The 27,199-nt window shown below is 48.9% G+C and overlaps 1 protein-coding gene across 1 annotated transcript; it reads right to left on the bottom strand.

Moving 5' to 3' along the window:
• Window positions 1–16,038: 16,038 nt before the first annotated feature.
• On the bottom strand, window positions 16,039–17,666 carry LOC103699936 (BURP domain-containing protein 6-like). Its single transcript, XM_039121318.1, has 3 exons — window positions 17,635–17,666; window positions 17,444–17,540; window positions 16,039–16,895 (listed from the first exon to the last, which is right to left on the bottom strand). The coding sequence occupies exons 1-3, from the start codon at window positions 17,662–17,664 to the stop codon at window positions 16,093–16,095; spliced, it is 930 nt and encodes a 309-aa protein (XP_038977246.1). The 5' UTR covers window positions 17,665–17,666; the 3' UTR covers window positions 16,039–16,092.
• Window positions 17,667–27,199: the final 9,533 nt, after the last annotated feature.

Raw genomic sequence — 27,199 nt, 5'->3', positions numbered from 1 at the left:
ATTGGTGAGAGCATGAGGCCCCTAACAATCTTACATGCACATAGTTTTAATTAATCTCGATTAATTGTTGTATTAACATCAATTTGATGGCTACAATTACTGGTTTCTAACCACATAATGATTTAAATCATTATATAATAAACAAATAACTCGAAGTAGTAATTGTATTGATTTATCAATTAATTTTGTCAAGCTTTATGAAGCAAGATGCAAGTCAACCAAATCCCTCTCTCAGCACATCTTGCAACTATTTTGAGATTAGATTTGAGGCTTAGCCATCAGTTATCTGAACCAAACACAACAGTCACAGGTGGTTTACTTTATTGAAAACCCCTTGAGAAGTATGTGAGAGAGTGAGAGAGTGAGAGAGAGAGAGAGAGAGAAGAGGGGGGGGGGGGGGGGGGGGGGGAGGGAGAGACCACGGACAGGACTGGGCATAGGCATGTTTGGCAGCATGGCATACTCCAATTGCATGCTGAAACTGTTGCTGGAAATTGGACCCGGGGGCAATCTTCGGTCGAGGAGAGGGAGCGACTGTTAGTCCTCACGGCGGGGCGGCGGTCTGTCGGCGGGCGGCGTCCTCCGTCCGGGACGGTCGGAGAGAAGGAACAGCAGGTCCTCGCAGCGGGGCGGCGATCCGTTGGCTGGCGGCGTCCTCCGTCCGGGTGCCTGCACATGAACCGGTGGCCGGGTTCTCCGGCGCCGGCCCTCCGACGCTCAAGTCAGAGAGGGGGCAAATAGTGGGGAGAAGGAGATAAACAGTGATTTTTGGGTGTATGAATGTTCCAATCCCCTCTTGAGAGGCCAAGGCTCCCTTTTATATGCGGGGGTCGGTTTACCTGTGATGTAACAGGGCGAGGCCGTAGTACGGCTTGGCATGTTGTTCAGGTCGGCGCTCGGTCAGGCGAATCATTGCACTGATGTCGGCGGTATGGCCGAGATCAGAGACTTATCATAGTCGACTAGACCCTGCTGGGTCGATTTGCCGTGGAGAGCTGGGGATCCGTAGATGTCAGGAGCCATGCGCATTTATTGTGGAGTAAGTCGGAGATCCGCATTAATGGTGGAGTAAGCCGGAGATCCGCATTAATGGTGGAGTAAGCCGGAGATCCGCATTTATTGTTGAGTGTGCCGGAAGATTACAGCGGCCACGCGCAATAAATGCCGGAGGGGTGTTAGAGTACGGTCCTCGGACATCGGGGTTTCTCTTAGGTCGGAGGTTTCGGGGTCGGTCGTCTTGTGGCCGAGCGTTCCGAGGTCGGACGCTGACTTCGGCTGTCCGGGGTCGGAGGTTGTACGGCTTCTTGGGGGCATTTATGTCATTTGGGGGGAAACTTTATTCCCCCCAATACTACCCCCCGACTTCCGAGTTCGAGCGGCTTGTGGGGCTCGGACGTGGGAAGTAAAGTCTGTCACTAAGGTTGGGGGGAAGGTCTCGCCCGCCCCCTTGTGCTTTCCGGAGCTTTCATGGTGAGATATGCGCCCTTTGGCGTCTCGAGGCTGCTTTATTCGGTGAGCTAATGATGGAGCTCGTATTATCATGCTTCTTGAATCGCCAGGATCATTTTACGGCGGATTAATGATGGGGGACCTCGAGCTTGTCGAGGCGGTGTCTCGATTCCGTAATCGATGTTTCTGGCTCATTAATGAGTGTGCCGTTACGGGGTTTGAAACGGACACGCGGCGCGACCCGAGGTCGGACGCTTTCGATTTCATGTTACTGGATCATAATTCCGAAGAAGTGGAGGCCTCATCGGGGCTCCACGTGTCCCAGATCTTATTAAACGAGGGGAGCGGGGGTTACGTCCGCTCGTTCCTCAAGACGATTTGATTCTGTGGACCCATGATGAGGCCCCGAGATCCGATGGGACAACGCTTCGATTTCGTATCCGATTTATCAAACCGGAGTGAATACAGTGCCTCGGCTTCCGAGGTCGACACGTGGCGCAACCCGGTCGGGGGGATGGGAACCGACCCCGTCGATCTGAGCCGTCAGGGGGGTCTATATAAACCCCACGAGTCTGCCCTAAAGGTCTTGTTTGGCTGCCTCTTATTTTCGTCGTCTTTCCCCCTGCTTCCTCCCTCAGCTGAATCTTGCTGGTGGTGCCCGGAGCGATTTTCGGCAATGTCCAGTAGGTTTTCTTCCTGTTTTCACTAGGGTTTCCTCTTTTCTCCTCCTCGTCAACTTCCATTTTCTACTCTTAACTTTTGCTCCACTCTTCCGTGAGAATGGGTTCCGGTCCCGAAGAGGTTGGGTCGAGTCTGTCGGAAGAGGAGCTGGAGTTAATCCGCTCCCGTTTCTTCTTCCAGCCCGGGTTTCGCCTTGAAACCGCAGGGCCGGAAGACAGGGTGACGCAGCCGCCCCCAGGTCGGATCGCGGTTTACCGCGAGACACTTTGGGCGGGCCTGCATTTTCCCGCCCATGAGTTCGTGAGCAACTTGCTGGCCGAGTACCAGCTCGTCCCGGCGCAGTTGGCTCCGAACTCATGGAGGACCATAATCGGGTTTTTATCCCTGTGCCTCGGGCACGGGATCCCGATTTCGGTAGGCCTTTTTCGCCGATGTTTTCTGTTAAAGAAAAACCCGGCGGACGTAGGGTGGTTATATTTCGCCTTTCGGGGCGGTATGTCACTCTTCCGGGGCGCCCCTTCCTCGATTCACGAGTGGAAGAGGAAGTTTTTCTTTCTGGCGTCTGCGGCGCCTTGGGGGTTCGAGCCAAGGTGGGGACACCCTCGGCTGAAGGCCCTCAACAAACTCTCCGAGCCCACGGGGAGGGAGCTGAGGACCCTGGACTCTTTACGAGCCCTCGGGAGGGGCAACGACCTGACCGAGCTCCTGCGGGAGGACGCCCTGGCGAGCGTGGGTCTGAGCTCGGCGCGCCCCGAGGGTAAGGGCGGTTGCATTATTCTATTTATTTATTTCTTGTTCTCCGTCTTTACGGTCACTGGTCTGACTCTTAACAAAATTCTTGATTTCAGATATTCCACGCATCCCGACCAGCAACACATCACTTTTCTCTCGCCTGAGGAGGCGAGAGGCCGAGGCCGGGGGTGCTGCGCCCCAGCCTCGGAAGAGGGCGAGGACGGACGGCGCTTCTTCGTCGGCCGGGACGAGTGGCCCCGAGGCGGGGGCCCCTGCAGCCGACCCGAGGCGGGAGCGGGTTGTTGGTGATGCGGGCCCGTCGGCCCCTCCTTGCCCTACCCCCCTTGCCCAGCGGGGGGAGCCGTCCGTGGTCCAGCCGCAGCAGCCAGGACCCAGGCTTACCCGAGGCACCGAGGCGAGCGGCTCCGAGACCTCGGGTTCGATCGTGCCGAGCTCTTCTCGGGCTTTCCGAGAAGAGTCGGTCGAGCCGGACTCTTCTATTCCCGAGGGGCGCTCGGCCTTTCAAGATGCCGAGGTCGCACGCTCCATGTTGCGGCGTGCGGTGCTTCCAGCGGACCGGGCCGTGTTCCGGAGTATTTCGCTGGAGGAGGTCGTCGGCAGTGCTTACTGCAACACCGCCCGGGTAAGCTTCCTTCTTAATTTCCCCGAGTTTTTAGCGTACATATGTGCTTTTCAACTCACAATACCCTCGTTTCTTTCTTTTCAGCATATTCTCGAGCTCGACACCATGGCGTTCATCGCCCATGGGTATCGGGAAGAAGTTCAACAGCTCGGCCAGCAACTGGAGCCGGCCAAGAAAAGAGTCGCCGAGCTGGAGGCGGCGTTGGCCGCGGCCGAGGCTCGGTGGACAGCCACCGAGGCTGAGCGCCTTGCCATGGTGGGGGCGCTCGAGGAGGAGAAGGCGGCTCATACCCTGACCAGGGCAACCATGCGCGGCACGGAGGCGCGCTTAGGGGAGGTCCAGGCCAGGGTTGCGGCCCTCGAGTATGAGGAGGGGGTCTTCCGCCTCCGACTCGGGCAACTTGAGGCCCGGGAGAGGAGGGCCCTCGAACGAGCCGAGCATGCTGTGGAACTCTTCAAAGAGTCGCAAGAGTTCCGCGACATGTTGGAGGAGGAGACGGTCGACGGTTTCCTTCGAGGCTTCGAGAACTTCCGGGAGCAGGTGCGCCGGTACTGCCCTCAGTACGACTTCTCGACGGTCCGTCCGAGGGAGGACCGGGGCTGGGGGTCCGACGTGCAAGCCCTTCCTGCCATCCTGACGTCCGAGGTGGGAATATACGAGCAGGACCCTGCCGAGCCTTCGACGGGGGTAGCCGAGGCGGACGGTGTCATGGAGGCGGCTCCGGCGGCCGAGATCGACGCTGTCCCGGAGGCGGCGCCCGAAGCTCCTGCTCCCGGCCCCGAGCCTGTTCCGGAGGAAGATCATGAGGTCATCAATGTGCCGGATGACCCCCCGGATGTGGCTCCCGCCGCTTAGGACTTAGCATATTTTTCTTTTCTTTTTCATTGTATCCGGGGTCGGCCCTTGAGTGGCCGACTTCCAATTTTGTAATTGGCCTTCCGGCCCTTTGTTAATGAAGAAATGTTTTTGTCATTCTGTGTTCATCTTTCCCTCTGTTGTCGTGGATGAGGCTAGAACCTTAGCTAACCGCCTCGACGACCTCTAACTTCGCATTTTAATCTTTGGGCTGCTTAACGAAGCTGCCCTTTTCCCTGGCTATATCTTAGCCTTCTCGGATTCCAGTCGTCTCGACCAAAGGGAGCTCCGAGCTTAGGTTTCTAGAAAATTTCTCTAAGTCCTATAACTCGGATCTTAGAGTCGTGGGAGTTGCCACGTTTGGCCTTTAGGAAAATCTTAAGGCACCGAGGTCGGGCCTTAGCCCTTCAAGTGGGACCGGAATAGGTCTATTCGTGCCGCTATTCGGGGAGTTTAGTCGGGTTTCCGAACTCAACTCCGAGCTTCTCATAGGGAACGCGGGCTAATAAACAAGTTATTGCCGAAGGTTTTCATAGTTATCGTTCTCGGACCCTGCCGAGATTTCGGTGAACAAGGCTGGGATTCCCAAAGATTGCCTTGGTACCTGTGCTTGGCTGGTACATTCGTGGCCGGGACCACTTTCTCAGCTGGACGTCGGAGTTTACTTAGAAGAGCCGAGTTGGGCCCTACTTTATGAAGCCTTAGTACGGATTGCGGAGACTTGACGAACAGAGCAGACATAATGAAGTTGGGAGGTCGGTCTTAAGCCGACCCAGCGAAGAAGCCCGGCTTTGGGGCAAAATAAGACTCCAACATTGGACGAGATCCCGCTCGGCAATATGTAGATAAAATTTGACAAGGAGGGCGTCTAGTTGGGTGTACCTCTTGCATTCTCGGGGTCATGCTTCGCATGGTGGAGTAGGTCGCTTCCCTTCCTCGTCGACCTCCGGAGTCATTTTTGACTTGTAAAAGGGGCTCGGGCTTCCCATGGACCCGGCGACTCCTGCCGGAGTTGAGAGGATCTGGGGAGGCTCTGTTGATTTGTAGCCCTTTTTGAGATCGAGGGGGCTTAAGACCCTATGGTCGGACCTCGGAGCGCCTCAACCTTGGTCGAGGGATCTCACGTCAGGTCGGCGGGTTCGTGGACGCTTTGCTGACCTGTGATACCTCCCGAGGTCGAGGGAGTCTGGTTCTCTACGGTCGACCCTCGGGACATCCCGACCTTAGTCGAGGGATCGTTCGTCAGGTCGGCTGGTCTGGGCACGCTCTACCGACCGGCGACGCTTCCCGAGGTCGAGGGAGTCTGGTTCTCTACGGTCGACCCTCGGGGCATCCCGACCTTAGTCGAGGGATCGCTCGCTTCGGGGATCGGGGATCGTCGACCGCTCCCGGGGGTCCACTTTGTGGCGCCCCGGGTGGAGCCACCCTTTCCACCCCTCACGGCGCCTTCCCGAGGTCGAGGAAGTCTGGTTCTCTACGGTCGACCCTCGGGGCATCCCGACCTTAGTCGAGGGATCGTTCGTCAAGTCGGCTGGTCTGGGCATGCTCTACCGACCGGCGACGCTTCTCGAGGTCGAGGGAGTCTGGTTCTCTACGGTCGACCCTCGGGGCATCCCGACCTTAGTCGAGGGATCGCTCGCTTCGAGGATCGGGGATCGTTGACCGCTCCCGGGGGTCCACTTTGTGGCGCCCCGGGTGGAGCCACCCTTTCCACCCCTCACGGCGCCTTCCCGAGGTCGAGGGAGTCTGGTTCTCTACGGTCGACCCTCGGAGCATCCCGACCTTAGTCGAGGAGGCGCTACGGGGGGCCGCGAAGGTACTACCCCGTTGTTGGTGTTGAGCGCCACGGGGGACTGCGAAGGTACTACCCCGTCTTCCCGAAGTGTCGAGGGGTCTGGGCACGCACTGTCGACACTCGGGGCATCTCGACCTTAGTCGAGGAATCTTGCACCAGTCGACGTTTCACCGTCCTGCGATTCTTCCCGAGGTCGAGGGAGTTTGGGACTCTACGGTCGAGCCTCGAGGCATCCCGATTTTGGCCGGGGAATCTGAGGATCACAGACGACCCAATATTAGAAGAGGATTACAGTCATCAAAATGAGAGAAATATTTGCAGAAAAAGGAGCTGAGTCCATTATCCTGATTATCTTGAACCCCTTGGGGTTTCACTGGTAGTACATTCGTAAATTCTCGGAGTTCCAGCTTCGTGGGATCAGAGTCCCTTCCAGGGACTTCAATTTGTACGCCCCTGGCCGTTGTACCCGGACGATTTGATACGGTCCTTCCCAGTTTGGGGCGAGCTTTCCTTGCTCGGTTGGTTGAGAAGCCTCGGCTTTCCTGAGGACGAGGTTCCCTACTTTGAAGAGCTTGGGCTTAACTCTGGAGTTGTAGTATTGGGCCGTTCGCTGTTGATATCTCGCCATGCGCACCCGGGCGACCTCTCTTGTCTCTTCGACGAGGTCCAAATTGCTCCTGAGCTGGGAGGAATTGGTATCGGGGTCGTAATGCTCCACCCTCGGAGAAGGCAAGCCGATCTCCAATGGGATGACGGCCTCAGTGCCGTATGCTAGGTTGAAGGGGTTCTCTCCCGTGGGCAGTCGGAACGTGGTTCGGTACGCCCAAAGGACATTGTACAAGTCCTCGACCCACTGTCCTTTAGACCGATCAAGCCTAGCTTTGAGTCCCTGCAAAATAGTTCGGTTAGTTACCTCAGTTTCCCCGTTTGTCTGGGGATGGGCAACCGAGGTGAAGCGATGATCAATGCCGAGCTCAGAGCAAAACTCCCTGAAATGAACATTGTCAAATTGTCAACCATTGTCAGATATAAGGATACGGGGTAGTCCGAATCGGCAGATTATAGACTTCCACACGAAGTCCCGCATCTTTTGCTCGGTCATCCGGGCAACAGGTTCGGCCTCGACCCATTTGGTGAAGTAGTCGATGGAGACGACCAGGAACTTTCTCTGTCCGGTGGCCAGGGAAAAGGGCCCCAGGATGTCGATCCCCCATTGGGCAAACGGCCAGAGGGCGATGATGGAGGTCAGCAGAGCTGAAGGTCGGCGCTGGATATTGGCGTTTCGTTGGCACCGATCGCACTTGCGGACGAAATCTGTTGCGTCCTTCTGGAGTGTGGGCCAGTAGTATCCCTGCCGCAGGATCTTATGGGCCAAGGCTCGACCCCCCAGGTGATTTCCGCAGATCCCTTCATGGACCTCTCGGAGGGCGTAGTCCGCCTCGGAGGGGCGGAGGCATCTGAGAAGGGGAGAAGTAAATGATCGTCGATAGAGTTTATTCTCGTACAAGACATACCGGGGAGCCTGGCGCTTGATTCGGCGAGCCTCCGTCTCGTCATGAGGTAGAGTTCCGTCCTGAAGATAGCAGACGAGCCCGTCGATCCAGCTTGGCTCGGAGTCGACGCACATAGTGGGCTCGGGTTCCTCCGTGCTGGGGACCCGAAGATACTCGAGCGCTTTTCCCTTGGGAAGCTCGCTCATGCGGGAGGTGGCCAGTTTGGATAGCTGGTCTGCCCTGAGGTTTTCCGCTCTGGGAATATACTGAATATTGAAAGAATTCAGGGCAGATGTGAGTTCCCGCACCTTTTGGAGATACTTTTGCATGGATGGCTCTTTAGCTTCAAAATCTCCTTGGACCTGGTTCACCACCAGCTGGGAGTCGCTGAAGGCCGTCAGGTCTCCCACTTTTAGTTCTTTCGCCAGCTTGAGCCCGGCGATGAGAGCCTCATACTCGGCCTCATTGTTCGAGGCCGGGAACTCGAGGCGCAGAGCTTGCTCGGCCACCACTCCATCTGGACTGGTGAGGATAAGTCCGGCCCCGCTGCCCCCCGGGGTCGAAGACCCATCCGAGTGCAGGACCCATGGCTGCTTCGGGGTCTCCTCCACGGACTCAGATGGCGGCTCGAGGTCGTCCGGAAGGGTGCACTCCACGATGAAGTCGGCGAGTATCTGAGCTTTGATAGCCGGCCTGGGCCGATATTCTAGGTCGAATTCCCCGAGCTCGACCGCCCATTTGGCGATCCTCCCCGCACGATCCGACCTCTGCAATATCTGCTTCATAGGCTAGTCGGTTAATATAGCTATCGTGTGGGCTTGGAAGTAAGGCCTGAGTCTCCGAGCCGAGATGATGAGAGCGAAGATGGTCTTCTCAAGTTTAGAATATCGGGTCTCAGCATCCCTGAGAACCCGGCTGGTGTAATAGACCGGCTTTTGGAGCTTGTCTTCTTCCCGGACGAGGACCGAGCTTACTGCAGCTGGAGAGACGGCCAGATATAAGTAAAGAATTTCGCCCTTCTGGGGCTTGGTGAGCAGCGGGGGAGAGGCCAGAAGGCTCCGAAGCTCTTCAAAGGCTTGCTGGCATTCTTCTGTCCACCGGAAGTCTTTCGGCCATTTGAGGCTCTTGAAGAAGGGGAGGCAACGCTCGGCTGATCGAGAAACAAACCTTCCCAGGGCGGCTACCCGCCCCGCGAGCCGCTGCACCTCCTTAACTGTCTTTGGAGGCGACATCTCTTGCAGTGCCCGGATTTTCTCCGGGTTGGCTTCAATTCCGCGTTGGGTCACTATGAAACCCAGGAACTTGCCCGAGGTGACCCCGAACACGCACTTCGCCGGATTGAGTTTCATTTGGTATTTTCTGAGCTTGGCGAATGTCTCGTTGAGATCGGCTATGTGGTGTTCCACCGCTTGGCTCTTTACCAGCATGTCGTCCACATAGACTTCCATGTTCCGGCCGATCTGGTCTTTAAAGATTTGGCTGATCAGTCTTTGATAGGTGACCCCAGCGTTTTTCAGGCCAAAGGGCATCACCTTGTAGCAGTAGGTGCCCTTGTCGGTGATGAAGGCCGTCTTCTCCTCGTTTTCTGGCGCCATTCGGATTTGGCTGTATCCTGAAAAGGCGTCCATAAAAGTTAGCAGTTGGTGTCCTGAAGTGGAGTCGACGAGCTGGTCGATGCTCGGGAGAGGGAAGCTGTCTTTTGGGCAGGCCTTGTTCAGGTCGGTGTAGTCCACGCACATACGCCATTTTCCGTTGGCCTTCTTTACGAGGACTACGTTGGCGAGCCAATCCGGGTAGGAGACCTCCTGGATGAAGCCGGCTCCGAGGAGTTTGTCCACCTCCTCGGCCGCAGCTCGTTGTCGCTCAGGGGCGGAGCCTCTTTTCTTCTGCTTTACAGGCCTGCTGGTTGGCCTCACCTGGAGTCGGTGGACCATGACCTCGGGGTCAATTCCTGGCACGTCCGCGGGCGACCAGGCGAAGACGTCAGCGTTGTCCCGCAGGAAGCTGACGAGGCGATTCCTCTCATGGGCGCCGAGGCCGGAGCCAACCTGCACGGTTAGCTCGGGAAAATTTTCTTGTAGTGGGATTTGAATAAGGAGCTCATCGGGCTCTACTTGCTTCTTCCAGAGAGTGTCCCTCGCATCGAGGGTTTCTATGGGCAGTGAAGGGCCCATCGGGCGGTCTGGTGCCTCGGCTGGTTGCTTTACTGTGTGGGCCGCCATGTAGCATTGCTTGGCGACCAGCTGGTCTCCGCGGACCTCGCCCACTCCTTGGCCGGTGGGGAACCGCATGAGCAAATGGCGAGTTGAAACCACGGCTCGAAGGGTGTTTAACCCTGGGCGCCCAAGGATGGCGTTGTAGACCGAGGGCAGACGGACCACCAGGAAGTCCATCCTCACAGTGCTCTCCCGGGGGCGAGGCCAACTGTGACAAGGAAGCTAGCATCACCTTCAACCGGGACCGCATCTCCGGTAAACCCGACCAGCGGGGCATTGATTCTCCGGAGGTGTCCTTCTGTCAACCCCATTTTTTGGTAGGCATGGTAGTACAAAATGTTGGCTGAGCTTCCATTGTCAACTAGGACACGCTTTACATCAAACCTATTTACAATCATTGAGATGACCACAGCGTCATCGTGAGGGGTCTCGACCCCTTCTAAGTCCTCGTCCGAGAACGAGATGACTTCATCAGTGCGTGGGTGCTTCGGGGGTGCTCCCTGGGCGGCTGTTCCTGCCGAGGTCTGCCCAATCATGTTGATGGTGCCGGCGATAGGCCTGTTGCCGCCAGGATTTTTGGTTGGTGCGACATTCTCCGCCGGCCTCCTTTCCTCATGTCGGTTCCTCACGAACCGGTTGAGTACTCCCCGTCTGATGAGCGCTTCTATCTCGTCCCGGAGTTGGAAGCAGTCCTCCGTGTCATGCCCGCGATCTCGGTGGAAGCGGCAGTACTTCCTGGAATTTCGGAGAAATCCCGTGTCTCGCATAGGAGGCGGGGGTCGGAAGAAGTCCCGACCCTCAATTTCCATCAGGATCTCGGCCCGAGGAGCATTGACGGGTGTATAGTTCTCGTACCTCGCCTGGTACGTTCGGGGCCGTGGTGGAGACCTCGGATGAGGAGGTGTCCTCTGCTGAGGTCGCCCCTGCTGACGGGGCGGGCTCCTCAGTCTGGGGAGATTCTTCTCTCGGCGGGGAGACCGGCTCCTTTGTCGACCGCGCTCCTCGCGGCGCTTCTTCCGCTTCTTCGAGGTGGGCTCGATTGCCCCCCGCCTGGAGGCGACTGCCTCCTCGGCCTTGGCGTACTTCCGGGCTCGGGCCAGCATTTCGGTGAAGTCGGCCGGGAAGCTCTTCTCGATGGAGAAGAGGAATCGGTAGGAGCGGACCCCAGTCTTCAGAGCCGACATGGCTATCGACTGGTCTAGCTCGCGAACCTCCCATGTGGCAGCGGTAAAGCGGTCCAGGTACTCTTTGAGGGACTCCCCCTCCTTCTGCTTGATGTCTAGGAGGGAGTCTGATGTCCGTCGCTGGCGCCGGCTGGCAGCAAAGTTGGTGGCGAACTGCCTGCCGAGCTGCTCAAAAGAGGACACCGTGTTCGGCTTCAGACCAGAGAACCAAAGCCGAGCGGTCCCTCGGAGGGTTGCTGGGAAGGCCTTGCAGAGTATGGCCTCCGAGGACCCTTGTAGGGCCATGAGGGCCCGATAACTCTCCAAGTGGTCGAGGGGGTCGGTGATTCCGCTGTAGGGCTCCACCTGAGGCATTTTGAACCTCGCGGGAACTGGCTCGTCCTCGATCTGGCGGGAGAAGGGGGACTTGGTAGTGAACTCAAAGTCCCCTTCCTGTCTTGCCTTCTTGCTGTGGAGTGCCGCAATCTGGCGCTCCAGATGCTCGACTTTTCGGTCGAGCTCCCCCACCCGTGGGATTGTCGCTGTGGTTTGCGCCGGCTCACGGTGATCCGGGGCTGACTCCGCCTCAGAAAGTTGGGGTCTCCGGTCGAAACCTTCTCCCGGTAACTCTCTCCGGGGAGAAGCTCGTTCTCCATTGTTGGCTCTGGAGGAGCCATGCAAATTTTGGCTGGGGAGAACCGGGCCGTTGGGGAGACACTCCGGCGGGGCCTGGGCCTGCGGGGGAAGTGCCGGTAAAGCCTCCACGCGCCGCAGGCCCTGAACGGCGGCGGCCAGGGCCTGGACTTGCTGTACCAGGGCATTGAACTGTTCCGGCTGGACCTGAGGAGCTGGGTCAGCCGGAGTTGGAGAATTCTGGACGGAGTGTCCAGGACTTTGCGGGGGACGCCGGGAGACGTTAGAGGCTCCCTTACTTCTCAACTTCATGACTGCTACTCGGACCCTTCCTCTAGCGCCAACTGTTGCTGGAAATTGGACCCGGGGGCAATCTTCGGTCGAGGAGAGGGAGCGACTGTTAGTCCTCACGGCGGGGCGGCGGTCTGTCGGCGGGCGGCGTCCTCCGTCCGGGGCGGTCGGAGAGAAGGAACAGCAGGTCCTCGCAGCGGGGCGGCGATCCGTTGGCTGGCGGCGTCCTCCGTCCGGGTGCCTGCACACGAACCGGTGGCCGGGTTCTCCGGCGCCGGCCCTCCGACGCTCAAGTCAGGGAGGGGGCAAATAGTGGGGAGAAGGAGATAAACAGTGATTTTTGGGTGTATGAATGTTCCAATCCCCTCTTGAGAGGCCAAGGCTCCCTTTTATATGCGGGGGTCGGTTTACCTGTGATGTAACAGGGCGAGGCCGTAGTACGGCTTGGCATGTTGTTCAGGTCGGCGCTCGGTCAGGCGAATCATTGCACTGATGTCGGCGGTATGGCCGAGATCAGAGACTTATCATAGTCGACTAGACCCTGCTGGGTCGATTTGCCGTGGAGAGCTGGGGATCCGTAGATGTCAGGAGCCATGCGCATTTATTGTGGAGTAAGTCGGAGATCCGCATTAATGGTGGAGTAAGCCGGAGATCCGCATTAATGGTGGAGTAAGCCGGAGATCCGCATTTATTGTTGAGTGTGCCGGAAGATTACAGCGGCCACGCGCAATAAATGCCGGAGGGGTGTTAGAGTACGGTTCTCGGACATCGGGGTTTCTCTTAGGTCGGAGGTTTCGGGGTCGGTCGTCTTGTGGCCGAGCGTTCCGAGGTCGGACGCTGACTTCGGCTGTCCGGGGTCGGAGGTTGTACGGCTTCTTGGGGGCATTTATATCATTTGGGGGGAAACTTTATTCCCCCCAACAGAAACAAATCCAGAGATTTATACGTAACCTAAAGAGACAAAGATGCGGATAGAATCACAAAATTATAGTAGCGGATCAAAATCATTCCAATTGGAATCATGGCTCTGTTCTAGTATGACTAAGCACATTCATCAGGTGTCAAAACAGAATAATACAAGTATATATAATCCATTTAGGCATTCACTACATAGAATGGCAAGATAGACTGCAGTCTTTCTTCGGGAGTCATCATCATTTTCCATCAACCCTGTTTCAGTAACGGCAGAATAACGAGGATTACTATCAGGAGAAGGCCAGATATGAATCCCATTGCAAGAGGCAGTCCTTGGAGAACAAAATATCTTTCTTCTCCGTCATTTTCCTCCTCCTCTGGAGGCTTTGAAGTGGAGTTACAAAATAAGTAAAATTCACCACAGAGACCAGCATTCCCTTCAAAGCTCGAACTCGAGAAGGTTGAAAACTGACCTCCCATGGGAATTTGGCCCTGCAAGTGGTTATGAGCAACATTGAACGAAGAAAGAAACGTAAGGTCGACAAGGGAGGCAGGTATTGTCCCTGATAGATCATTGAAAGACAGGTCCAATGTCTCTAAATTGCGAAGGCCTGACAATTCATAAGGAATAGAACCTGTGAAGTTGTTGTTGCTCAGGTCAAGCACCTGAAGAAGTCTCAAGTTGCCAATCTCCTTCCAGACTGTTCCATCCATCATATTATTGCTCAAATCCACTGCTGGAGGGAAGTTTATGTAATGTTTATACAGCAGGTTACGTTGTGCATTTTTCCAATAGACCAAGGGCATGCCATGTGAAGAAGACCCATTGTTTGAAAGAGAATCAGAATTGAGGGTTTTTAGTTTCGTTAAGCTTATAGGAATCTCGCCAGTGAGTGAATTATTTGACAGGTCCAGGTAAAAGAGATACCAGGCTCCCAATACACAATGGAATGCCTCCAGTCAAGTGATTCCACCCGGCTTTTATTTGTTTACATCAGAAGAATAAAAGCAAGAAGTGGCCACCTAGAAGATTGGCAGCACACACTGAGTAGAAAGGAGGAAGAGGCTCTGAAACAACGAGGAACGGGGACAGAACGGAGAAGAAACATGATGCCTCTTCCATCAAAAGAAGAAACAGCTGACAGCAATGTTTTCACTTCACCTAACAGGGTGAAGTTGAAGGAAAACTTCTAAGTATAAATTAGTTAGCTGTCCGACGACAATTGAGCCAATCGCCAGTCTTCAGCTAACCAAGAGTCCACTGATGCTCAAAGCACTGATGGAAGCAAGTGATGTGGAACATTTTTTCGAGTCAAAAGTGTGCCGAGGGCAAAGTCCGGCATAAGTGCGTGTTGCACTCCAAGATTCTCTTCATGTATTTTTCTACTGCACTTATTCTCAAGGGCCCTTGTATGATTGTTTGATTTCCGACTGTCATTTTAGCCTATCATCGATTTTCAGGTAACCAAGAGTCCACTCATGCTCTCGGCAGTCATGGAAACAAGAGATCTCTATCATTTTTCCGAATGAAAAGTATGTGGAGGGCAAATTCCACCACAAGGTCGTGTTGGACTCCATGCCTATCTTTGAATTTTCTACTTGTATTCCTCATGAGAACATTGTACTACTGATCTTTATTGGGAAAGGGTCCTGCAACGGATGGATCTAATTTGCCAATTGGGTAGTTGGATCCAACACTCTTAAGTCAATCCTCTCCAACCTTTTAGATGGTTGCCCATGTGAAATGGCACTATTAGAGTCAATTTTGATGGCATCCCCAATTTCGAGGAGAGCCTATTGGGCCCCTCTCTTTTCTCCCCTCTCCATCCCTCCCTTCCCCGTAAGTTCCTAGAGCTTGCCAGTGTGCTCGTCGGATCCCGCCACTCAGCGGCTTTGGCTGACGTGTTCGATGTTGTGTTGAGCTATCTTAGCCCAAATGGGTTAGGTTTGGAACTGCGAATCCAATTGGACCCGAATTTGAACCCAAATCTGTAGTAACTTCATTTGGGCAGATTGAATATGGATACATGGGTCTGGCTGGATACAAATCTAATCTGGATCGATTGGATTGTCTCCTTTACAATGCTTCAAGTTCGAAGCCCTAGTATACTGATCGAGAGGCATTCAACCATAGTTTTCTTTATTATCTTTGAGTGTTGCATGTTTTCCAAGTGACTTTGAGACTCAAAATCCAGCTACAAAAGACATTCATCCACAGTTGTTAAAAGCAAACATATATCTAAAAAAGTTATATTTGGAGGTGTGCTTAAGCATTAATCTTTTCCTTTTTTCTTTTTCTTTGTTTTTTCCCTTTTTTGTCAACACCCGTAGGAGAAAAATGGATGAAATAAATGATGTTTGCTGTTGGAGATGTGACAAACTTGTAAAATCAATGGATATGAAAGAAAAGCAGGGAGTTAATTTTCTTTAGAATAAATTACAAAAATCTTCTTGAGATTATGGGTAAATTATACTCACACCTAATAGTATGAAAAACCTATGCTTATCTTTCTGAGATTTATTTTTATCCAATACTTTAATCCATAAGTTAACAGAACATCAGTCAAACTGTTAATTTTAAATGGGACCCAAATACCAAGTCAAACTGTTATTATCTTTGATTCCTGTATGTTTTTTTAAGGTGCCTTGAACCGTAGTTGTAAAAAGCAAGCATATATCTCCCAGAGAAGTAGGTTGGGTGATTATGTTGTAAGGCTGAGGAGCTTCCACGTATCTCTTTAAGACTTAGATTCTTCTCATTAGTTTGTGGCCAATTGATGTCTCCAGAGAAAATTAGCTTTCTTTCTTTCTTTCTTTCTTTTTGTTTTTTTAGAGGCTCTTCCCCCAAACTTTATTAAAAATAAAAAATATTAACAGAGATTAAGTTACATGAGCAAGAGGTTTAGAGGAGCCATTTACAACAAGGGAGACTGGAGGTTGGAGATCATCCTATTGCCTCATTTTACGGTCGACGTACGGTCAGGGAAAATTGGCTTTCAACAGTGATTTTCTTCTATTTAATTTCAGGTTATGCCGTAGTTCAATAAAACAATATATAATTCAAAGGGATCTAGGAAAATTAACATGTTGCTGAGAGCATGGAAACTCTACCGGATCAAAATAAAAATTTATTCTTGTTTACCATAGGAATTAACACACGCACAGTATATATATATATATATATAAAAAGAGGCAAACAAAGCTTCACCTCTAAGTACAACACGCTCTATTTGTTTGGACTCCATAGAATGCCGTTCTCGAGCAGGAAGTGGCAGATTGGCACAGTCCCAGGCTTCACATGAAGCACCTGGAAAGCCACGTACTGGGGGTTGAATTCGGCCGTATTAGTGTGGCATGCAGCCACGGCCTCCACCTTTGTCCCATCCTTCCCCACCATCGACAATGTGTATGCTACCGTGCTTTGTGAGTGGCAGTAAAACACAGCGTATATATAATTCATAACATGGCAAGACACGAACTTAGAGCCAGCCAGCTTTTGCACCTTGGACATGGTGTACACTTGCTTCGGGGTAGCATGGTTATCCAACGTTGTTGACAAGGCCCGGATGTTACGTGTCCCAAGGGTCGACGTGCTAAAATCCACCATGGAGTCGAGGGAGGTTGCGCAGTACTTGGTCTCTCCATCAACTGGAGGCGCCTCGCAGTCCTGAAGCGGCTTCTTCATGGATTCTGCTTCGGTGGAGTTGGGGTTAATGGAGAGGCGGGCAAGCATTTCTGGGAGCTTGATGGATGAGAAGGGAATGGAGTCAGCCATGCGACGAGGAAGAAGGGTGGCGCCAGAGCTGGTCCGGATAAAATGGATGGTCTTGTTGGCCCCGGGATGCACGACGTCCTTCTGTAAGAAGAAGATAGTTGCAAAGCGATCTTCTATTTTGGTTGCTCGGGACCTGTAGTTGTAGATGTAGGAATTACCAAGTCTCGCGAAGTTCTTGCCCTTGCTGATATTAAAGCTGAGCCCTCCCTCGCTAACATTCACGGCTGTGCGTGCCTCCTTATCAGCCAATAAATCTGCGCGCAGTTAGTACAAGCTATTGATAAGGCATGTAATCATGCTCTACCTTGGCAAATTACTTTTCAAGCAAGGTTGAGCTCTGCTTGTCGATTTTAAGATGAGCTCAAGCTGCTTATGAAATGGCTCGTTGGAGGAATTGCTGAGAGCATGAGGCCCCTAACAATCTTACATGCCAGTAGGCAGTAGTTTCAATTAATATTGAATAATTGTTACACTAGCATCAAATTGATAGATAGAATTACAGGTTTCTAACCATATAATGATAACATCGTTATACATAATAAACAAATAACTCGAAATAGTATTTGTATTGATTTATTAATCGATTATGTAAGCTCTATAAATTAAAGCAGGATGTAAGTCAACCGGCCGATCCATATCTCGGCACATCTTGTAACTATGTTGAGATCAGATTCGAGGCTTAACCTTCACTTATCTGAACCATGCAAAAGCAGTGACAGATGGTTTACTCTATTGACAACACTACTGCTAGAAGTATGTGTGTGTGTGAGAGAGAGAGCGAAAGAGAGAGAGAGAGAGAGACCACGGATAGCACCGGGCATGGGTGTTTTTGGCAGGACTGCGTGCCAGTAGACCTCCGCAGGTGAAGCAGCATGGGCATGGCTTACTCCAATTGCATGCTGAAACAAATCCTCATCTGGGTTAGAGATCTAAAAATAAAGTGACAAAGATATAGATAGAATCACAAAGAAGGGGAAATTAGCTGGTGGTTACAGCGAAGAGAACGAGGAGGAAAGGCCCCATTGCTCCGGGGACCAGCAGAGCCGAGACAACCACAGTGCCAGCAATTAAATGAACAACTTACCGCGTCAGGGGTGGGTAGAGCGTGGATTCTCCGTGACGGCCGGCGGGGTCTTTCCATTGTCGATACGTGCCGGGAGTCAGCCCATGTGCCAGGACTCAGTCCCCACGCCGCGGCCGTGTGCTACGTCAGCCGGAACCCACATATTGTGTCTGACGGGCGCTGTACGGCATTTCCGCACGGGCCGGGAGAGCGCTCATGCAGTGCAAGGTTTTCTTGGATAATCGCATCCAGAGGACTTACGTCTGGACAAGGTCACAAGCCTTGCTAGAGTATCGTCCGATTATGATTTGTTGCATCTTATTTTTCCCATCCACAGGCTGAGATGGAGATAAATTTTAGGAAAAGTTGCTTAGCGGTCTAAAGTTATACCCGCCTATAACGAATAGTCCCTATTGACTGTGTTTTTAATAAGCGGTTCATTGACATTTGAAATGCCATAAGGAGACCAAAATACCCCTGACCCTTATCCTCTTCCGTCGTTCCTCGTATGCTCTCTGTTCATTTGAACGAGCCGTATTCAAACTTTACCGATTCCAGCCCTCATTTCGTCCCCAAAGTTCGTATCCTAATCCTCTCTTCGAACGGAAAAAAATTCATAAAAATCTCGTCCGATTCCGCTTGATTTTTACGCCCTGGTTTCAAACCCTAGAACTGCAAACCACTACCCAACGGTATTCGATCTTCCTCTTTTTTCCTGTTAAGCCGTGTGCCTTTTCGAAAAGGAGAACCCTTCCGACCCGATTTTGAGGAGCAAGGAGATATTTTCCGTCCAGCCTCGGAGTCGACCTTCGAACCGACTCCGCCCTGTTCGTTTGTAGCGGAAGCTTAGGTGGACATTGGTCTCTCCAACCTTTCCTAAAGCATCTCTGCATTCCTTTAACAGGTTTGTCACTGCATACTTTTTCCAATAATTTTTTTGAACACGAACATGATATGCGGTATTGTAGGGCATTTGAGATATTTGTGGGAATAGTTAGGATTTGCCGAATTAATGGACAGAGAGGTTGTGGTAGCACATTTGAGATATTTGTTATGGAAAAATATGTCTATTCTGTGCTAATTGTGTTTTTTGTTATAGTTTTTAGGAAGATTTATTTTGAGTTGATATTATTCAAAATATAATTTTTAACTATATTTGTGATGCAGATATCTTAGATGGCCCCAAAGCAGAGTACAGGCAAAAAATCCTTCGTTGGCCCGAATAATATGGTGAATTGTAGGTGTTACTTCGCCCACTTTGTAAGTTTTATGGTCACCCTAATCCCGTGTATGTCTTGTGAACAGAAGGATAGGGTGAGTGGCACTCCTTTTGGGTACATGCTAGGTCTACCATATATAAAATAGAGTAGGCCTGTGTTGGATACATTGCTCTCCTTTTGGGATAATGTTGAGGAAAGTTTTTAGTTTGGTAGGATTCTAGCGCCTTTTGTAGGGATTGATTTGGCACTAATCTTTGGTTTGAGTGCCACGGGTAATGAGGTGGAACTGCATAGAAAGGGGAGGGTTATGTCTGACCTCAACATCCGATTTTTTGAGGGTGACCACCAAAAAGCCAATAGAAATGCAATTAAAAATAGATTACAATACCTTGTCGATAAGAGCAGGCGACAAGATGTGGAGGATTCTACAAAATTATGGGTTCTATATCTCTTTGGGACTATCCTCTTCCCAACCGTACACTACTATGTTCCTAAGATATTATGTTCATATGATGATGATTTAGACTGCTTAGGTTCATAGTGTTGGGGTCTTGCCGTTTTCTCTTTTCTTCGGCAGCAGATACCTAGTCTAGCCGATAGTGTGAAGATTAGAAATATCACAGGCGAAAGATCTGCTAGATACATGGACGGCTGCATGGTCGCTCTAGTTGTGAGCATCAAAAGATGTTTTTTTTAAATTTCATTGTTACGATATATATATTTACTTGTAATTTGATGTTTACAATGGTTTTTGCCAGGTATGGGCTACTGAGCATACGAACAGCATTGTTGGAAGCCACTGGCCACCGTTCATGTATCCACGTCTCGTACGCTGGAACAACACCCCATTCCCTCGCAGGGTGGACATGATTGCCGATGTTATAAAGAATTTAAAACGATTTGAGGTTTGAATGTTGATTTCTTACATTGCAAATATTTTAACTTGTTCCTAAAATTAAGTGTTCGCTCGCTTTAGGTTATTGAGAAGCTACAACCTAGAGAGGAGGAGTTGCATCTTCTCTCGCAAGGAGGGCCACAATTAGTTTGGCTGATAGAGATGCGAACGGATGAAGAACTGCAACAATCTGTGCATGTCAGAACTCAGGTATTATCAGCTTACTGTAACATAGCATTTCCGAAACTTACAAGCACTTTTGATTTGGCACGCACTTTTCACTTGCCAGCACATAGTTAACTCCATATGGCACATCCACTTGGCACACACATATCATGTATCCGCATTAATGGAATTCTTGCTAGTAACTCACATTTAGTTCAAGTCTACACACAGTTAAGTATGCCTACAGTTAGTTAAATGCATACACCACATTTATTATTGTGTTGTTTTAGGTTCCGTTATCCAGTCATAGTGATCGATATCCACTGCGGGGCATTCAGACATGTATCACAGTGCTTGAGACGTGTTTGCTACAACATGGCTTTAGTTTACCAGAGCCTCATCCTATTGGGGATGTCGAAGGGGAGGATGCTACCCGCATAGAACTGATCGATAAGAGGGTGTTGAGAATAGAGAAGGTCCTACGAGATAAGGGCATTCTGGTGGATGACAAACCTGGGGAGCATGCTACAGTTTCCGCTGAGGTAAGCAATTTCCTACAAATTTTTAAATGAACTATCAGTTCAAGTATGAATCGATGTATGAATTAAATATGATGTTCATTGGTTACGTGAAGGAGCATACTGCAGCTGTTGAACCTATTCACGACGCTGCTCTTCAGAAAGATCATATGCATCATAGTGCTGATTCGGTGGAGGTATGTAATTATTTGGTTCGTAGTGTATATGCTTTTAGAATGGTAGTATAAATCGTCTTCAAATGCATTTTCCTATCAGGTTATTTGGTCCACCGATGCTGAAGCTAAGAAGAAAGCTGGAGCTCCGAGCAAATATGTTTCCTCCTTATGCAAGCGTGTGAAGCTGGGAGCACGCGAGTGGAAGCCATCGAAAAAAGTGAAGGCCATATCACAGCTTCCAAAGACTTATAAAAGGGGTAAAAAAAATGAAAGTTGCCCAAATAGGTGAGGTTAATACGGGAATTACTATTCAAATCGAGGATTCGCCCACTCGGTCAACCAATATATTCGACCCACCGACTACTGCATTAATAGAGCTCCAAAAATCAGCTCCAACAAGGAAGGAAACCTCCCCCCCGGGAGCGATATAGAAATGTTGTTTCGTTCTTATGTGTTTATGTATCCATATTTGTTGCCCAAGGTGACAAGCCAAGAGGGGGGGGGAGGTGAATTGGTTTTTCTAAATTTTTGCTATCTTACTTTAGTCAATTGATGAGTGAGTGAAATTAGAATAATGCACAATACAAACACACAAGAAGTATAGTGGTTCGGTGCTCTCCTAAGCACCTACGTCCACTCTCCAAGCGACCCCTTGGGAATTCACTATAATCCCTCGGATTACAGTTGGATTGTTTTCCGGGCTCACAATCCAAAAACCTTTACACTTTGGTTTTTCGGGATCACCAACGAACCTTAACAATTGGTTTTACGGGCTCACCAACGAACCTTAACAATTGGTTTTACGGGTTCACCAATAAACCTACACCGTTGGTTTTGCGGGCTCACTAACAAACCTTTACAAGGTGATTAACAAAAGAAAGAAGAAAGTTGAAGCTCCTAGATGAGCAAATATAACAATTATAAGCTACAAAGAAGAGTTTAGAGAATAGTTATCGCTTGATGAGACTTCTCTCTTCTTTGTTAAGAATGCTTCACTCTTCAAGGGTGGATGGAGCTCTTGATGTCTCTTGGAATCTGCTCAACCACTTCCTTTCAACTCTTGAATGAAGCACTTGGATGAAGAAGATTAGGGCACTTGTCTTTCTTGTGTAAGCTTTGATCTTTTTGCAAAAGGATGATTTTCTCTAATGAATAGTATCCCTTTAAATAGTTTTCCTCACCCATTGGACATCCCTCATTGGTCAGATTTCAAAAACTAGCCGTTACTTACTGTTTGGAGGTCAAAAAGTACTTCTGCAGAACTAGCCGTTATGCTTCTGCCCGTGCTTGGGTCGACTCAACTTTTACTGAGGTTGACCAAACTTTCACTTGGGTCGACTCATGTAATATTAGGGTCGACCCTCTCAGGAACCACAGAACCTTGTGTTTCAGCCTTCCTTCACTTGGGTCGACTCAACACTTTTTGGGTCGACTCAAGGTTGGGTTGGGTCGACTCAAATTTCACTTGGGTCGACCCTCTCAGAGATTCCAGAGAACTGATTTGTGAATGATAAAACCTTTGGGTCGACTCATGTTCTGTTGGGGTCGACTCAAAGTTGGGTTGGGTCGACTCAAACTTTACTTGGGTCGACCCTCTCAGAGATTCCAGAGAACTGATTTGTGAGTGAGAAAACCTTTGGGTCGACTCATGTCCTGTTGGGGTCGACTCAAAGTTGGGTCGACTCAAGCTCCATTTGGGTCGACCCTCTCAGGGATTCTAGAGACTTGTTTTCTTGAAGCTTGAAGATGGGGTCGACTCAACTTACACTTGGGTCGACCCATGTACTGTTCATCCGTGCCATTTTTGCAGAAGTGTGCCAGATGTTTTCTTGATGTGCCGGGGTCGACTCAATCCATACTTTGCTGCAACTTAAGGTTAGATTTATCCATATAATCAATGAAATAAACTTTAAACAATTTTGAATATATGTCATGGTGGTGCTACATACTCTAAACAATGAAAATTACTATTGTCCACTTAAGAGTACGTTTCACTTGAAACTTTGCCGAATTGGAATTTAGAATTCACTATCCCTTTCCTATCGCAAATTTTATCTCATTATTGATCATTGTATTAATCATCAAAATACCACTATCATCCTCAATCTTTTCCTTTTTGATGATTACAAAATATTGAGTATGATCAAATTGATTCTTATCTTAAGATTAATTTTAGAAGGGCTCAAGTTGCTGAATTTCAGCTTTTCAAATATGAGAGTGAAGTCTCCCCCTATTTCATCCAAATATTGCCAATTTGAACTTTTTGATCTTCTCCCCCTTTCTTTTATACTTGGTTAATGATGACACTTCAAGAATTTGAGATAATGAAAGAGTTTCAGATTATGTATCGAGGTATAAAAGGTATGTGCCAAAATCTGAAATACGATTTAACATTTTCATTGTACAAATTGCTCCCCCTTAAATGTATAGTCTTTCCTATTATAATTTTCAACCTTGTTTGTCAACTTATTTCTCTTTCCTTGCTTCTCCCCCTTTTTGTTATCATCAAATAGGTGCATGGTAATAGATGAATAGACACAATAATTAATAAACAGTTCAGTTTCATTGATCAAAATGGAACATTGTAGTATATTAATGCCAAAATAAAACAAATACGATGTTCCTCAATCAAAGTACAAAGTACATGATCAAACACAAAATATATATGAGAACTAGATAAATCCTAAGCACTAATACCAAAAGTGCTAATATCAGCCTAGGGGGTATCTAATGGCTGTGATCTACTCCTCATCCTCCGAGCATATGTGGCGAGGGGAGGTCGGGCCTGATAGGACTGAGTCTGGCGTGGAGCTCGGTGAGCTGGACGACTCTGTGCCGAAATCTCTGACTCAGCTGCCTAGGGCACAGATGGTCCATGAACCTCTCTCTCTCTTCGTAGAGCTCCTACCTGCTCTCTCAGATCGCTAATCTCAGCAGTCATAATATCCAATCTGCTCGTCAATCCATCAGTGATAGTCCTCGCCTGAGCTGACATAAGCTCAGTCATCCTACTTCAAAACTCATCTGTGTATCCCGCGGGAACAGATGACGAAGGTCCAGCCTCTGAAGGTGCTGTAGGATGATCCTCAGGCTCCTCATCCTCAGGGATGGGATCTCCAATCTCTGGTGCATCACCCTCAGGTGCATCACCCTCTGATACAGCATGAATCCCAGCTCCTGCACGCACCCACTGCCCGTTCACCTTCTCATACCCCATGCGAATAAGGGATCGTGCAGTGTATGTGTCAGTAAATAGTAGATGCCTGGAGATCTCTCCCTCTACTGATATATCATGCTGTCGGAATATCAAGGTGAGTATCATACCATAAGGCAGGGAGACTCTCGAATTGCATATGACCTTTCTCATCTGCCTAAGTATCATAGCTGGGAGGTTCAGGAGAATGCCTTGAATAATGTACTCCATGACTACCAGGTCTCGCTCAGAAATGAGATCAAATCTTCCACTTTTCGAAAACAAAATCCGATCTATGAAGTTGTGCAACAACCTCATCTCAGCTGAAAGAGAGCTTGCTATTACATTCTCGGAGTAGTCGAAATCATCATTCTCAAGAATCAACTGCAGAGCTCTCAACTTATTTTCAGGCTTTTCTGGAGTTGCTCCTTCGCAGGGGAGATGAAGCAACTCACTCAAACTTCTTTCGGAAACCCTAACCCTTACTCCTCGGACTTCAGATATGAGCCCTCCCATTTCAGTTTTCAGAAAGGCATAGAACTCACGAACCAACCCTGGGTAGATCACCACATCTAGGGAGCAAAGATACTCCCATCCTTGCTTTCGGATCCAATCACCCAACCGGAACCCTTCTTGATCCAAAAACTCGGAGTGGATCCTTCTTTCCGTGGTAACCGGTCTCCCCGCAAATTTTGCAAGTTGGACTGAAGGAGAGGGAGGACGAGGAGGAGGCTCTACACGTGTCTCACCTTGTAGAGGCACTGTAGAAGGCTCTGTAGCATTTCTATCAACATGAGTGGTCCGTGAAACCCTCCCGGATCGCTTGGCTACGGCTCTCTTGGGTCCCATTACTTCAAGATTTTGATCTAACGGCTTTGGGAAGCTTCCTTCTACTATTTGGAGATGATTGGAGGAGATTTGAGAGTGGGGAATAGGGTTTTTGGAAGAGGACAAAGTGAAAACAGTGCCCTAGATTGTTCACGGGTTCCCCTTTTAACAGTGGGGTCCCGTCGTTGGGTCGACCCTCGATTTTTCTTGGGTCGACTCAATGTTGGGTCGACCCCATTCTGGGTTGGGTCGACCCAAGTTCAGAAATTTTTCCTTGTCTTCCTTTTCCCAAAAAAAAATCCTTCTTTCTTCCAATCCTTACAAATTCTTACTGGGACAATGATACATTAGTAAGGAATCTATAGACGACTAATTTGACTAATGTTTCATAGGTTTTTAGAAATGGGAGGAGAGTATCATGAGACAGCTTGCTCTTTTGTATATCTCCTTAATCAAAAAGGATCACATATGCCTAATTCCCTCCTAAGCATGCAAAATCTATCTTCACTCAAAAGTTTTGTGAATATGTCAGTTAATTGTTTGTCAGTACATACATGCTCAATACATATGTTCCCATTTTGCACATGATCTATAATAAAATGATATCTTATTTCAATGTGTTTGGCTTTAGAGTGTTGAACCAAATTTTTAGTAAGGTTGATGGCACTAGTATTATCACACTTTATAGAAATGTTATCTAGTTTAATTCCATAGTCCTCAAGTTATTGCTTAAGCCATAATACTTGAGCACAGCAACTGCCGGCGGCTATATATTCGGCTTCAGCCGTTGACAGTGCTACTGAATTCTGCTTTTTGCTAAACCATGATACTAAATTATTTCTTAAAAAATGACATGTTCCACTAGTGCTCTTCCTATCTAATTTGCATCCAGCAAAATTTGCATCAGAGTAGGCAAGCAAATCTAGACAGGAGTCTCTTGAGTACCATAATCCTATGTTTGTAGTTCCTCTCAAATATCTAAAAATTCTTTTAACAGCACTTAAATGTGACTTCTTAGGATCTGATTGGTATCTAGCACATATTCCCACACTGAACACTATGTCTGGTCTACTAGCAGTAAGATAGAGCAAGGATCCAATTAATCCTCTATAAAGCTTCATATCTATACTTTTTTCTTTCTCATCTTTGTCTAGCTTACTAGTGGGATTCATTGGGGTGCCTACTCCCTTGTGATTTTCATTCCCAAACTTCTTTAATATTTCCTTTGTATACTTAGTTTGATGAATGAAGATACCTTCTTTAGTTTGTTTGATTTGTAATCCAAGAAAGAAATTTAGTTCTTCCATCAAACTCATCTCGAATTCTCCTTGCATTAAATTAGCAAACTCTTTGCAAAGATTATCATCTGTGGCACCAAAAATTATGTCATCTACATATATTTGTACCACTAGCAGATTTTTGTCTTTTCTTTTAAGAAAAAGTGTTTTATCTACATTTCCTCTACTGAAATCATTATTCAGTAGAAATTTGCTTAGTCGATCATACCAAGCCCTAGGTGCTTGTTTTAATCCATATAATGCCTTATGTAGTCTAAACACATAATTTGGCAATTCATGATTTTCAAAACCAGGAGGTTGCTCTACATATACTTCTTCCTCTATATCCCTTCTTCTTGATTGTATCCCTTAGCTACAAGTCTAGCTTTATTTCTTATAACTATTCCATTTTTATCTAATTTATTTCTAAAGACCCATTTTGTTCCAATTACAGAGTTATGCTTTGGTCTCTCAGTTAATGTCCATACATTACTTCTTTTGAATTGATTTAATTCTTCTTGCATAGCATTTATCCAATTGGTGTCTTTTTCAGCTTCTTCATAAGTCTTAGGTTCTAACTGTGAAACAAAAGCAAGATAATCATTTAAATTTTTAAGAGAGGATCGAGTTCTTACCCCTTTAGATGGATCACCAATGATTAAGTCTTTAGGGTGTCCATATGCATACCTCCATTCCTTTGCTAAGTCTTGAGATTGTGGTGGCACGCAATCACTTTCCATCTCTTGATTTGGCACGTCATTAAGATTCAATTTTTCAAAGTCAATAATTCCTGGCATCATCATCAAGAATACTTTCTCTCCTAGGAGACTCACTATCAGACTCATCAAAAATGATATTAACTGACTCTTCAACTACAAGAGTTCTTTTATTGAATACTCTGTATGCCCTGCTAGATGTAGAGTATCCTAAGAAGATACCTTCATCTGACTTGGCATCAAATTTACTTAGATCCTCCTTGCCATTATTTAAAATGAAACATCTACATCCAAATACTCTAAGATACTTAGCAGTTGGTTTCTTATTCTTCCAAAGTTCATAAGGAGTTTTCTTGGTTATTGGTCGTATTAAAACCCGATTTAAAATATGGCAAGCGGTACTTATAGTTTCAGCCCAAAAGTATTTTGGAAGATTCGACTCGCACAACATTGTGCGTGCCATTTCTACCAAGGTCCTATTTTTCCTTTCAACAATCCCCATTTTGT

Source organism: Phoenix dactylifera, unplaced genomic scaffold (assembly GCF_009389715.1).
Source record: "Phoenix dactylifera cultivar Barhee BC4 unplaced genomic scaffold, palm_55x_up_171113_PBpolish2nd_filt_p 001036F, whole genome shotgun sequence".
In the NCBI taxonomy this organism is placed as follows: domain Eukaryota; kingdom Viridiplantae; phylum Streptophyta; class Magnoliopsida; order Arecales; family Arecaceae; genus Phoenix; species Phoenix dactylifera.
Note: the sequence above shows the minus strand (reverse complement) of the source record. Positions and strands in the feature narration are given on the sequence as shown.

Excerpts from the sequence above, each read along its gene's own strand:
- LOC103699936 (XM_039121318.1), bottom strand. The coding sequence starts at position 17,664 with ATGGGGCCTTTCCTCCTCGTTCTCTTCGCT. Across the intron at positions 17,541-17,634 it reads TCCTCCTCGTTCTCTTCGCT|CATGCAATTGGAGTAAGCCA; the intron begins GTAACCACCAGC and ends GATTTGTTTCAG. Across the intron at positions 16,896-17,443 it reads CATGCCCGGTGCTATCCGTG|ATTTATTGGCTGATAAGGAG; the intron begins GTCTCTCTCTCT and ends AACTGCGCGCAG.